The sequence below is a fragment of the Cornus florida genome, unplaced genomic scaffold (genome assembly GCF_030987335.1).
Source record: "Cornus florida cultivar Cherokee Brave unplaced genomic scaffold, ASM3098733v1 CherokeeBrave_3.0.0_Hap2_Chr11, whole genome shotgun sequence".
In the NCBI taxonomy this organism is placed as follows: domain Eukaryota; kingdom Viridiplantae; phylum Streptophyta; class Magnoliopsida; order Cornales; family Cornaceae; genus Cornus; species Cornus florida.
The window spans coordinates 91034180-91048509 of record NW_026775581.1 but is presented as its reverse complement, the minus strand read 5'-3'; the positions used below and the strand labels follow the sequence as shown (position 1 = coordinate 91048509).

The 14330-nt window shown below is 34.0% G+C and overlaps 1 protein-coding gene across 2 annotated transcripts; it reads right to left on the bottom strand.

The window, feature by feature from the left end:
* Positions 1 to 293: 293 nt before the first annotated feature.
* On the bottom strand, positions 294 to 6597 carry LOC132286486 (uncharacterized). 2 transcript variants are annotated; one of them, XR_009472793.1, is made up of 5 exons: positions 6055 to 6597; positions 5081 to 5317; positions 4760 to 4977; positions 1734 to 1998; positions 791 to 917 (listed from the first exon to the last, which is right to left on the bottom strand). XR_009472793.1 is itself a non-coding variant. In XM_059788836.1 (4 exons), the coding sequence occupies exons 1-4, from the start codon at positions 6325 to 6327 to the stop codon at positions 737 to 739; spliced, it is 909 nt and encodes a 302-aa protein (XP_059644819.1). In that variant the 5' UTR covers positions 6328 to 6597; the 3' UTR covers positions 294 to 736. The 2 variants fall into 2 exon arrangements, 1 of the variants encoding a protein (XP_059644819.1); XM_059788836.1 differs by lacking the exon at positions 1734 to 1998 and having other exon boundaries at positions 294 to 917.
* Positions 6598 to 14330: the final 7733 nt, after the last annotated feature.

Below are 14330 nucleotides of genomic sequence, written 5' to 3'. Positions count from 1 at the left end.
GATATATACAGGGAAAACTTTAAAATAATAATAATAATAATACCAACCCAAAGAATCGTAATAATAGCCCTATTATGCATTATAAAAATCATAATTCTCCAAAACAATGCTTCACTGTAGTCAGCGGGGCCGTGACTTGTTGCAATTATTAACAATTGAAGAACCAGAAAGTAGGCAAAAGAAAAAAAAAAAAACGAAATCGAGAAGAATCACATATGAGTTCAGGGCAAACACGGTCAACCTAATAACACGTTGTCAGTATGGTGACGATTTCTCATGCAAAACATACACAATTTCCACAAAAAATTAATAATCATATACAAGACTACGACGAGCCTACAATACATAAAGGTAGCTGCAACAGATTTACATTTCCAAATCTCAAAGAATTGTTAACACTTCAAATCTAGATATTTCAATTTATATACAAATGACAAATCAGGGAGAGACACACACAGAGAGAGAGAGAGAGAGAGAGAGAGAGAGAGAGAGAGAGCAATAACAAAGACAGGCAGATTTTTCTTCCCTTTCTAGCTTCTAAAAATTGGATGCACTGGTGCAAAATGGATACCACATTAGCCCGTCTTGGATCCTTCCCTTCCACGTTTTCGTATCAGTGATACCATATAATAAGTAAAACCTTATCCAGCCACATTGTGTTTACATGTGTAAATCTGACCTGGCTTAGCAGGCATATTATTTCCTGACTTAAACCAGACCAGAGCAAATAAAAAGCTTACTGCAGTAGGGGCTCCTCCTGGTGCTGTAATGCCTTGAGCCGGCTCTTTGCATACACCGTAACTAGTATTGTGGTAATCACGGTAGCACAGAAACCAGCGACATTGAAGATGATCTGTGGTGCAGAGAGGGACCGCCGATCATATGATGCATCAGCCAACGTTCGTATCAGGATACCACTACAATTTATTTATATATAAAAATAAATAAATAAAAGCTCATTAGTTGACCGAAGATTAAGACAGCAGAGAAACCTAAATAATATCTCCCATATAAACTTATAACTTCAGAAAATGATTGACATTGCATTTTCATCATATCACATAAGAGGAGTAAAAAGTATCAACAAAGTGCTGGCAATGAGGAACACACAAAGGCAAGCAATCTAGAGGATGAACACAATTATATGAAATAGATGGCAAACCTTGAAAACCAAAAATGTTTTAATATTCGAATTACAATCAAAAACTAAATAATTGAATATATGAAATTATAAATTTTCATTTCAATTATTTAAAATATGAATGAATTAAAAGTTTACAGATTTGTTTACTTACCTTTATGTTAATTGAAAGAAGGATAATTACGGATTACCTCAAGAATGAAAACTCCCTTTAGTTCTGTACTCTCGTGTCTTTTTTTCTTTTTTCGGTAAAATGTATTTTCTTCTTCTTGCTTCTTTTGCTTACTCATTTATCTGTCTCTTGCTATTTACATGGTTTGAGACTAGGAATTATAACAGATACCTTGAAACAAAAACAGATTATCCCCAGCAGTCTAGCTTAGGCAGCATTTCCTGCTAAATCCTTAGGGGATAAAATCTAAAGTCATGGAAAATAGAGATAGTTTTAAAGGATTTCAGTATTAGATAGGGAAAAACTATTACAGGATATACCTATTTTTCTTGTTTTAAATCTCATTGGGGTCAGTTCAACTCACACACTCTTATGCAGTTCTGCCCTTAATCTATGATTAAAACCAACTGAAAAGCTTACAGAGCTGCCAGTAAAGAATCCAAAGGGCAAACAATTGGCTATGACCAACTGTGATCTGCAGCACAAAATGCGCATCAGTTATTAACCGCAGAGGTAGTGGAGGACTCTCCTCTACCAAGAAGGCAGAAGGAACAAATACATTCCCTAACAGATGGGGGCAGCCACCAGCCTCTACAGCCTCTACTCTGGCCAGCACTAGCAGCAGTTCAAGACACCATATCCATCCATTAAGCAGTGGCAAGGTCATGCATGGTTGACATTCAACCTGCCATCAAATCACAATGCAGCCTGTGTTGTAGCATTTTCGAAGTTCAATGACGATGCATACATCTGTTTGTGTGTGCGCACATGCATGCATATTCAAACAAACCAACATTGGCTTCTTGGCATACAAGGCAACACAATGTAGTGAACCATAGATCGTCCTTGTAAAATTAAGACATCCATTGTATGACATGTCAAAAGTTACAAGACTGACAAAGTGATAAGGATTAATTAGCCATTGATGAAATATTGGAAAAAAACTCCTCCAAGTTGACGAACATTAGAATACTACCATGAATGATAGATTAGCACAAATCTAAGAAAATATCATATTCATATATTTGTTTGTTACGACAAACGCAGCAAACCCAAGAATAAATCAAGAAACACAACTCAAAAGTAACCACACCACACAAAGAACACAGATTTAGCGTGGTTCAGCAAAGCCTACATCATGGTGGAGATCCGGCAAAAGTTTTCACCATGCGAAAAATAGGATATTACAAGTTTCAGCCCCTCTTTCTGTAGATTTTTAGTGTCCCAATCTCCACCCACTCCAAACCCTAAATGGCCTTATATATCGGGCAACAAGATAGTACTAATTAGGTTCCACGACCCACAAGCAAAACGGGTCAAAAATTTCAACGCTCATAAACGGGTCGCACCGTGACCTGGCACCAAATTCGGGCCACAACATCACGAATTCTATTTCGTTGAGACAATTCTTATTCACTTTCTGAGCTACATCAAAACCAGGGGTATGCTTGTGTTTGTCTGTTGATTTAGTCCCCAAATCTAGGGAGATGACCATAATATCTCCCAAGCTAATTTTCTTCGTAAAGAAACTCAGCAAAATGAAATAAAAATAAATAATAATAATAATAAATGGCTTACAAAACATGATTGGTACACTCATTTATGACATACTCATGTCATAGAAAGAACATATTCAGAAGGCACCCTATTAAATTCCCAGAGATGCATGTGGCCATTTCCTTAACAATTTTTTATGGGGAAATGTTCACCAGTAAATGAATCACATACCCCTGTTATCCATCACAAGAACTCTAATTATACTTCTGTGTCTATGTAACTTAGGAAACAAAATGTCGCTCCATTTATTGAAAATGATATCAACTTTTAGTGTCTTGCAGAAATTCAAGGTTCTGATGGCCAAAGGTAGAGTAGATGAGATTGAACTTATCTTGAATATCCAAAGTGTTTGTAAAAAAATAAGGCAGCATAAGGTTAGCCAACAACATTGAAATTGAAACTTTACCCACTAAAAATTATTGACGTTAATTACTTAAGTTAGTGCCTATACGGTTTTTCATGTTTGCATGTGTATGCTCTTGCGCGCACATGTGAGGGAGAGAGGGAGGGTGTGTTTATGTTTCCCAATCAAAAATTTTTTATGGTGGCCGTAGAGAAAAATATCAAGAAATCATTTTAAATGAACTTCTGGGTACTCTCCTCTGTCAATTCCCCATTTTCTGAACCCCATCAATCCTGCCCTTTGTAGTATTGGTGGCAACGACAACCAAAATGACAACTCAAGTGGACGGTATTTTCATTTGAGTTTAAAACAGAGCTATGAGAGATGACATCACACAGAAGATAGGCAATAAACGCTTTTTTAGTCTTCAAACTCTAAAACAATGGATGAGAAAAACGAGTGTCAAATAAAACTGAAACAAGTTTTAAAGGGTACTTTGCACTTCCCCTTAAGGGAAAAAGAAGTTGTATTTCATACTTTCATAGTAACAAATAAGTCTATGGTTTTTCTCATGTGCCTTGAAAGTTTTTATCCTTTTATGCTCCTTTGGGCATGAAAGAAGGAAATTTGAAAAGGCATGAGGGACGGAAAAAGCATCTCCTTACCTTCCTTTCGTTTTGTTGATCAAAAACAAAAAAGGAAATGGGTATTGCTTATTTCAAAATTATACCTAATTACAGGAAGGTTGTTATCTATATGACAAAATATACCCAAAATAAAAAATCCTTCCCCCTCCTTTCCACCAAAATTTAGTATGGTGAGTCTGAAAAGAAATTGCTTCCCTCCTCCTCTCTTCCCTTAAGTCCTCCCTTCCTACCAAACAATGGGAAGTTATTAATCAATCCCCTTCCCTTCCACCCTGTCATTATGTTCCCTTCTACAGTTCTACTAAACAAACAATTACTGGGTAAATATTTTCCCAATCAATTGCTGGTACATCACATTCATTTTGTTTATCATGTCTATGCATATTACATGGTTCACTATTCACAATGTTGCATATCCCCTTTGGTCCATGCATCTCATAATTCTCAATTTTTTCTTAGTACTCACATACACATGCCTCCACTGAGGCTCGAACCCCTGACCTCCCTATGGAAAGTAGGGGCCTGGTACCACTAGGCCACTGGCCTTTTGGTAATTCTCATTTATGTTGATCAAACAAGAAATAACTTCAGCAACAGGAATGAATAGCTTTATAAGCTCTGATTTTGGCAATGTTCATGTTAAATATTATAAACACAAAAGTGCAAGTTACACGCACAAAATAATAAACCAATTGCTTGAACAGCCTAGATGGAATTGAACAGTAACTTATTATTGAAAGGTTAAATATGCACGTGTGAAATATATAAGATTAAGGACATATATTGATGTCTGATAACATATTATATGAAGGATGCTTTATCACTCTAGATATGTGAGCCAGTGTAGTTTTCGATACAAATAAGCAAGAGAGAGGGAGAGAGAGAGACAGTATTCTTACGTGTAAATTGTAACAAAAACTTCTGGCACCATTCCTACCAAGGACCCCAAAAAGTAAGGGCCATACTTAACATTTGTTGCCACAGCACAGTAATTGTATATGATGTATGGGAATGGAGAAATCCTGATTAATGCAACAGCTCGAAACTGATTAAACCAACCTCCTTCACCAGCTAATCTTATAACGGATGCTTTCTTTGGATATTTTTCTAACCACCGCTACAATAGGATGAAAAAGTTTAATTTGAATATGCACAAATAGAAGAAAGAGAGATTCTTTCACAATAAAAGATTGAAACAAATTTAAGAAATACCAACGCACTTGGATTTTATGATAGAAGAGAGAACCAAAGAAATATGGAAGCGACACCCCTATAGTAGCTCCCGCCATGATTAGTAGAAATCCAAATCCATAACCAAAAGTCATCCCAGCCACCCACATTGAAGGTGTAGATGGTAGAAGTAAAGTAGGGAACAATGCCACGGAAGCAAAGAGCAAAACTCCAAGCACTGGCGTGCTGAATGTTTCCGTCTCCCAATTTATTATAGGAATAATCTCCTGCTCAACAACAACAAATTAGTCAGAGTGCAAAGAAACAGTACTAGAATGCACAATCACAGTTCAAGTTATTTAACCACATCTCTATACTTTTCACAGTTTGTTATCATAAAGAGCAATGATATCTCATCCTATGCAATGTGAGTACATACTAAAAAATTCGAGGGAGGAAAAACTACTAATCAATCACCATGACCTTATTATAAAGATAAAACACGATAACTATTAATAACTATACTTCCACACACCAGTTGTCAGCTTAGAAGATTAATATCATGAGGTACAAATTCAACTTCCAGCTCAGGCAACTGAATCAAGTACCCACAATGGAGTTTCATAACTCAGCTGCAATATAAGTAGACCACTCATTCGGAGCCCACTCCATGCAAGCTCCACATTTTTTGTAAAAGGAACTCTATCTACATCCTTACAATAATTTTTGCTTGTACGAACCCAATACTTAAATGGCATCACAAATTGAGAAAATAATTAATCTGATGTCACAAATTAAAAATGATATTAAGAAACAAATGCTTTCAGAATACATTAACCGATAAAGAATATTCCAACCCTTGATATAAGGCACATTGTATCCCCAGTATTATGCTATCTATGTAGTTCTAGACCTTAAAACAAAATCCCCCATCAACTACTGTCTCATACCTATAAGAACACATAAAAAGGCAGATTAAACAACATAAATGCATAATTACATAGATGCATTCATATACATATACCTTATCCATGAAGAAGGGACCGATCCATTTGGAAAAGACAGCGGCCAATGCCACGCAAAAAATGAGCAAGAACACTGCCTTAGCCCACCACCAGAGAGACCAGCATGATCTCCTCACGGAGGAGGAAGGTTGGGCCCCACCACCATCAAAAATCTCCGGCGCTCCACAACCGTCAGATTCCCTAAATTTGACATAATCCCCATTTCCGTCTCCCATCGTCAACCTCGACTCCGGCACCACAGCGTCGTCCTCATCATTCACGCCATAGGTCATCGCCACCGAAACACAATTCAGAACTGCTCAATTGATCGATCGATAAACCCTAGAATCAATGGCTAGAAATAGGTGTCAAGGATAAAGAAACACTAGGGTTTGGAATCAATGAAAAAACATAAGAGATCGTGAAGATAGAGAGAACGTGGATTGAAAGGGGGACAAATCGACAAAGACATGCGAAGCAAAGAAAGGACTGGTAAGAAGAAGCGAAGACGACACTCAAATTGATGAAGAGAAGGAATTGTTTAACGTAAAACGATAATTCAATAAATTATAATAATAAATTAATTTTATATTGTTCTCAACGTCATTTTAACAGTTCATTCGATGCGAGGCCAACTTTGCTCGGCCCAGGAGTCGCCTCAGCAAGTCGGTGCCTTTTGGGCCCACTCTTTTTATTTCATGCTTGATTTTAAAGAAAATAAATAGAAGAAAGAAAGAGGGATTTAGTAAAATACGGAGTAATCTTTAATGAGGAATTAAGGATTAGAAAGAAAAAAAAAAAGTTAGTATTCGCAATATTACTACTTAATTATTTGAATTAATGCTAATTGTTAAGTAGTAATATATTTTGTTTTTTATAAGAGAAATGACAAAAATATTCAAAATAAATTGAGTGTGAGAGTTTTTATATAATTGTGGAGCATATGAGTGTTTCTAAACAACAATTTTATCAATTTTGTTTATGAAAATAACTATATAATTTTAAGTACAATAAAGTACAGTGTAATTATGATTTCTCTTTTTTTTTTTTTTTTTGGTCTCCCAACTTTCTTTCTTTTTTTATCTATCAATTCGGTCCTATCCTTCAAAAATTAAATGCTCACTTTATCACTATGTATTAGTGTATAATTAATGTGTGATCATTTTATCACTATGTATTAGTGTATAATTAATGTGTGATATTATGTCATTACTATAAAAAGAGAGTATTTAAGTTTTTTAACTATAAATAAATAAATTTACTTTATCATATTTGGCTGTAAAGAAACTGAATATAGTGTTACTTGTATCAAGTGTTATGTTTTTGGGAACTTAACTTTTTAAAAGAATAATTTTTATTACATTAATAGTAAATAAATTACTAAATTTATTATGATGATTTATTTTTTAAATTGATAATATTACAAAAAATAGTATGATTAACTTTTAAAATGATACACTTATATATTTTGAAATAGATAATATATATATATATATATATATATATATATATATATATATGAACACTTATTTTGATGAGACCGAACGAGTATTGTTATATGTTGAAAGTAAAATAAATAGTTTTCCTGAACTATTACTCTAATATTTTTTGCTTTGTTATTTTATATTTGTCTCGTGATTTTCTTTATCTTGTCGTGACTTCACGGCCACAGTTAGGATAGCGTTTAGGGGAGCGTTTGGAGCTCTCGGAGTGTGAGTAAACGTTAACGCATGCTTACCGTTTGGGTGACATAAGTTTGACTTTATTTATTTTCATCACCCCCATTTGTGGTGAATATTTTTGTGGTGTCCAATCGGGCATGGACACGTGGATCGATCTGCCATCCTTTCGTCAGAAAGCAACAGCCCACCGCTCAGCCAATGAGAAAGAAAGAGAATAGTGGAATCTAAAAAATAAGCCTTTAGAATATTTTGGTGTTTATCTTGTTTACACTATCAAGCAGTGGAATTGACCTGTGTGTGTTTTATTTCAATGATGCAATACAGCTAAATTGAGTTTCCGTATGTCGGTGTAACAAAAATGCTTTGGTGTTGCTGCACGTTACACCATTATTTTGGAAAAAGACTTCGTTTCACGTTTATTATGTCGTGACTTATTAATTAATCAATTTTATTATATCACATAAGTAAAAATATTTTATTTTAAAGAATCTTATTATTATTACGTAGTAATATTTACTAAGTAAATATCATCATCACTACAATCGGCTTAATTAATTATGTTGTATCTCGAATTAATTATGTTTAAGTGCATCTATAAAACAATATATTATAAGAGTTGGTACAACATAAGATTCTGATCCACTTATACGACTGCAACTTAGGCGGGTCAAATTCGATTTGACTGGAGCCCAAATAAAAAAAAAAAATCAAATTTGAGCTGTATAAATTGCAATTCGATTCGGACTTGGGTTGAAAATTAAGAATTCGATTTCATTTTGAGTTGAGTTGGGGTTAATGTGTCGAACAATCCAAAGCTCACCCGAGTCTGTCTCAAATTACAAAAACCAACGAAACCGAATCAAAGGCAAAAGACACCAACGCTCACAAATCAAAGAAACCTACCACTGTCGTCACCACCAACAATCAAAACCACCACCACTGCTCGCGTATTAGAGACATGATCGACAATTGCGGTGAACAAAGATTTACTTGGTGATACTAACAATTTCAATAATTGCAGCAGCGAACACATATCTTCTCTTCACCGTCGATAATTTCGCATTGGTAGGGTTAAGATTGGGCTCTGTGGTCCAACAACTTGCTCGAGCAGTGTATGGGTGTGTGGGTATGGCGGTGGTTGTGGTGGGGTGTGTGCGTTTGACCCAAATGCGTGTGTGTGTGGCGGAGGGTGTTTTGGTTGTGTGCGGTGGTTGTGTTGTGTTTGATGTGGCGGTTGCGGCGACGTGGGTTGCAGTGGTGTATGGGTGTGGCAGTAGTGGGTGAAGGGAATACAGAATGTTGATTAGGCTTATTTTTGTCAATTAACAAGTTCATGGGTAAATATGACTTTTGAAATTTCAGGGGTGTGAGTGCAATTTACCCTTTAATTATTTTCTTTGTTATTATATGAACGTGAATTCTAATCTGAGAGGGAAGCCCATTTCAACTTGAAATTTTACTTCGAGTTGCAACTACGAATTTAATCCAAATTTTAAAAAATAAGTATGACTTGGACTTTGGTTCATTAGCTTAAGTTTATGGTCAAGTTAGATTGGATTAGGGTTGAAGATTTCATACATTGAATTGAGCCCGTCTCTTTTGTGTCAAGCTTCAGACTAACTTCAATTCCTTCTTGGTTGAGGAACAAACCAGAGGAGAAATAATGCTTTCTTTGTCACCAGGGACGGGGCTAGAAATTTTCATTTGGGGGGCGAAATATTAATATAAAATTAAATTTTAAAAATAAAAGAAAACAACTGTTAAAAAAAAAAAAAATGATTGCATTTTTAATATACATTTTTAAGGGCATGTCCATAAATGAATTGTTTAAAATAAATGAAGTTGTCAATTGTCGACCATTATATTTCTTTTCTCTTTAAATCATAAAAAACAATTTACTATACACTATTACTATGTTGTACCAATGATGCAATTAAAGACTTTCAAAAAGGATTACAAGTATTTCTTTCTTAAACCACGTTCCATTACCATGGATAGAGGTAACTATAAATGAGAGAATTTTAAAAAAATTTGGAAGGCCAACTCATTATTTATCAATATTAATATGATAAAGAAATTCCCATCTAATATATTAAAATTTATCATAAATCCTATACGAGATTTTATTTACTTATTTTATATTGACAAGAAACGCACAACCTTGCCCTTTTGTAGAGTGGAATCCTAACCATTCACTTTAAAAAGCATTAGCGATACACAAGTCCCTTGCTAAGTCCATATTTATGCTTTGCTTATCGCAAATATTTGGGTTAAATCTGACCCAAAGTGAGCCCAACCCAATTATATAATTGGGTAAAATTTGTCCAATATTCCCTAAGATTTGAAGGATGGACTAGAAGAAAGTGGGTGCAACTGTGCAAGTCAACTTTAGGCCCATCTGAACTGTATATATGCCGGATGCATATTACCACCAAGCTCTATATGTGGCTCTCCCTAACACGGAGTCTTACTGTTGGTGTTTTTTTATGCATTACTCATCACTTCCCCTTATGAAGACTGAATTCTCAACCTCCCATTAAAAAGGACAATAATAGTGTTAACTCCACGTTTTATTTACTTCAATATTGAAGGAAAAAATATGAAATTAGAGTATTTAGTGTCATGACTTGTGCTTACCGCCATTAAGACGAGATCCCCCATATTCTCTGAATCAAAACGCTATAATTTTGATGTACATGCACATAATCCGAACATTGAAAGTTCAAAATTACACCATTTTTTGAAATGAAGGTTTTATTTAATTAATAGTAGAATATATAGTTGTATAAATTTTTTGAATCAATGCCTTTATTTGAAAGCCAAATGGAACCATTTATCCACTTTGCAGCCTTACCCTGCCTCCCAGTAGTGAGTGTCTTTTTTGTTAACAAGATGGAACATTGATTGACTCATGAGAGACAGAATTCCACTCACTTCAATTAATGTTAATTCCCATATCTCTACTAATTGCACTTCATGTGAACACACACATTGAAGAAGTTATATGCCAATTGACAAACGCTTTTAAAACCTTCTTCAGGACCATTACTTGCTCTCAACTTTGAACTTTAACCGAATGGTCTTAGTCTGGACAAAGTGATCATGGAGAATTTTTTTAAAATAAAGGCAATCCATAAGGCCTGCGGTGGTGGATCAGACCTTGTCCTCTCTCTCTCTCTCTCTCTCTCTCTCTCTCACACACACACACACACACACACCCCTAGTGAACTAGGAGAATGACTTCCATGCTATCTAAAGTGAAGAGTGGTGCAAAACCCCACTCAAAGTAGCTAAGTAACCACTATTTTCTACCTTTCTTCAGAGCCTTTTGGCTTTTCAAGTGAAAAGATAAGAGAATGAATTCACTTTTAAGCAATTTCAGACGAAAACCAATGATGTTAGAGCTTCCTCTGTCCAATATGTATCTGTGGCCTTGTTCTTGGACCCTGCAATGGTACCAATGATCCATGCGTATGTGACCACTTGCATAAAATTAAGATACATATGAATGACTATATATATATATATATATTTTATCATGATTATCCGAAGATAGCGAGCTCTGCGATAATTGAATTGAAATGGAATTGAGTCGGTAGTAGTTCGATATAATTTTAATATATGCACTTTCGGTAGCACTTCGTTTTCAACATGTTAAAAAGTTGCCCACTCTGGCCTTGACAACTCATATTAACTGCAAGTTTTCCTTTATTTTGATTATTTGTTTTTCTTTTTAAATGTGTTCTTAGATCAGCAAAGGGTGTAGTGGTGTTGTGTGTGTCTCACTAGTAAAGAATTAATCCACTTGTTAGTGCTGAACTCTAGAATGATTGTGAAGTTTGGATATACGTAATCGCTCGCAAATTTAGTTTTTAATTTCCTTTTTCATTTTGATGCACTGTTAGTGTTATAGTGTCTCCCTTAAAATCCTCTTCATTGAAGCAATTAGGAGATATAAATTGTTTTTTACACTGAGTTCAAGAGATTTGGGGTTTGGTCAGTCTTGAAACCACTTATGGTTCTGTCATGCCAATTCTCTTACGCTAGAACACCCAATATATATATAAAATTATTATAAAGCCAAACACATTCTAACTTAGTTCGACTTAAATCATACTTTTCTTTAGTTAATTGCATGATACAAGTAAAGGGTCCCAAGGACCCTACCAAGGACATATTAACCACTACAACACTGCAGATTGTTCATGTGTTAAATCACACACATTCATTGTTCATATATTTATTCAATTTGGTAGGTTGCAATGATAGAACCTCCAACCTCACGAAAAGCACACGTTATAGGTTCATGTCTTCTCAAAATCTTGTACAAGCTTTCCATCTCATTAATGCCCCCATTTTTTATTATTTATTTATATATAAGTAAAGTGCCAGAAAAACAAAAAAAAAAAAAAAAAAAAAAAAAAAAACACCCTATTATATAAAAATGATGCAAAATACACTCATGTAGTGTAGTATGTGCATATAAATCTTAACATTTTAAAATATGTGCAAATTGCTCCCTAATATATATTGACAAGTCAATATTGACCTTTTTTTTTTTTTTTTTTTTTTTTTTTTGTATAAAACTAAAACTACTGTTTTATTATTATTTTGTTTTAAGGGCATTTTAGACATTTCATTATTCAAATGGACCTATTTGCTCAATTTTAAAAATATAATTTTTTCTCGACATATTTACAAATTCTAAATTTTTTTTTTACACTTAACTTTTTATTTATTATCTCAACAAGATACTCATATATCATTTTATCCTAAAACTTGAACCATAAATCTTCTATTTGAAAACTAAAAATGAACATTGCCATACAAATTCTACAACTATAGATGGTCCCCTGACCCATCATGTTATTAAAATAGAAATAGCAACATAAATGGTGTCACACCATCCATTTGAGTCCATGGATGATTCGTGGCGTTGGCCATACATCATTTGTATCATCTGGTGGGTCCATTTATGCCCTCATTCAAACAATTTTTTTTTTCCTAGTTGAGTACTCATATACACATCCACTCAGGCTTGAATTCTTGACCTTTCTTTAAGAAATAAGGACTTCATACCGCTATGTTATTGGCATGTTGTTTAACATTCAAACATTACTTAGCATTACTCAGAAAATGTTAACAAATAAAATCCTGTGATGGGATTATCATTTCCCATGTTGTCTCTAAAGCTTCTATAATAGGATCAACATAATTAGAAGCCAAAGCCACTTAGAAAATATGGTTTGAGTTAGATCCTAAAAGGGCATCAATATATATATATTGATGCCCTTTTAGGATCTAACTCAAACCATATATATATATATATATATATATATATATATCATAGGCACAATACTAAGAGGGTGATGACCCTTGTAACCTGAATTTGTTTTATTTTGGGGTCCGTTTGGCTAATGTTTTTGTTTTATATTTTTTTGTTTTTACTAGTGTGTTGTAGCGAAACAAAAGTATGAAATATATTTGGTAATGTTTGTTATTATTTGAATAATATCGAAATGCTTTCAAAATTGATACCGAAATCAAAAGTATCAAAATTATGCTTTTGTTTGTTTTCTTACTGTAGTGAAGTACTATTCAAAAAAAAAAAAATTCTAAAATAATATTTTTAAGTAGCCATTCAAATTGTCAAACACACTTTTACCAAATATGCTTTCATATTTTTGCTTCTAAAATTTTGTAACTAATTTACGTTATTATATATGTTTTGAAATAGTGTTAAACACACTCTAAAATAGAAATATTAATTTTGCTCAATTCAAGTCGCAGCAAAAACATAAAGGTGGTTGCAGCTGTAGTCTTTAGAGGTATAATGATTTACACGAAATGACAATTTCAAATCTTAATATAAAGGTTAATACTCTTTTTGGCGCCTTGGAAATTTGTACTTTGGCAACAGTAGATTTAGAAGAGTCACTCTTTATTAGTCCTTACTCACTTTTGCTACTTTGTAAAAGCGCCTCTCTCTCTCTCTCTCTATATATATATATATATATATATAAATATATGTATGTGCTAATGATCTATTCATCTCTTTGTGCCTTCCACATTTCAAATCCATGGTGCTATGTATCATAATATCAAGAATGCCCTTGCTTGATTTATGATTTATACTTAATTACCCTCTCAAGGTTGCCTTATGTTTCTGCCCAAGTATTCCTTGTTGGTTATGCAGCTATAATAAATAATTACATAAATAATTAATACAATTTGTTAACTCTGACTGCTTTAATGTGAGTGAAAGGCGTGCGAGTCTGCTCACGGCTAAATGATTTTTCATGTTACATTATTATTTTTAAAGTGTCCCATAAACTACACTAAAGTTTGATTTATTTAACACCACCAACCCGAAGTATAAAGAAGAAAAGAGAAAAAACACTCCAACATTGAAGTACAGTTAGCACTTAGCATAATATATACAGACACATGCATATATCCATGTGAGCACTTGTCTAGTCATGGTTTTCTAAAACACAATGACCATTATGGAAAGATTTTTATGTGAATTCTAACTTTTTTGCTTTGTTTTTTTTTGTTATGTTGTCAACTTGGGACACATATGAAGAAGAAAAATGATAAATCAAACTGTATTC

Bases quoted from the DNA above. Each gene is read 5' to 3' on its own strand.
- LOC132286486 (XM_059788836.1), bottom strand. From the start codon at position 6,327: ATGACCTATGGCGTGAATGATGAGGACGACGCTGTGGTGCCGGAGTCG. The intron at 5,318-6,054 runs GTATATGTATAT...GTTGTTGAGCAG, and splicing joins GTCCCTTCTTCATGGATAAG to GAGATTATTCCTATAATAAA. The intron at 4,978-5,080 runs GTGCGTTGGTAT...ATCCTATTGTAG, and splicing joins TCTTCTATCATAAAATCCAA to CGGTGGTTAGAAAAATATCC.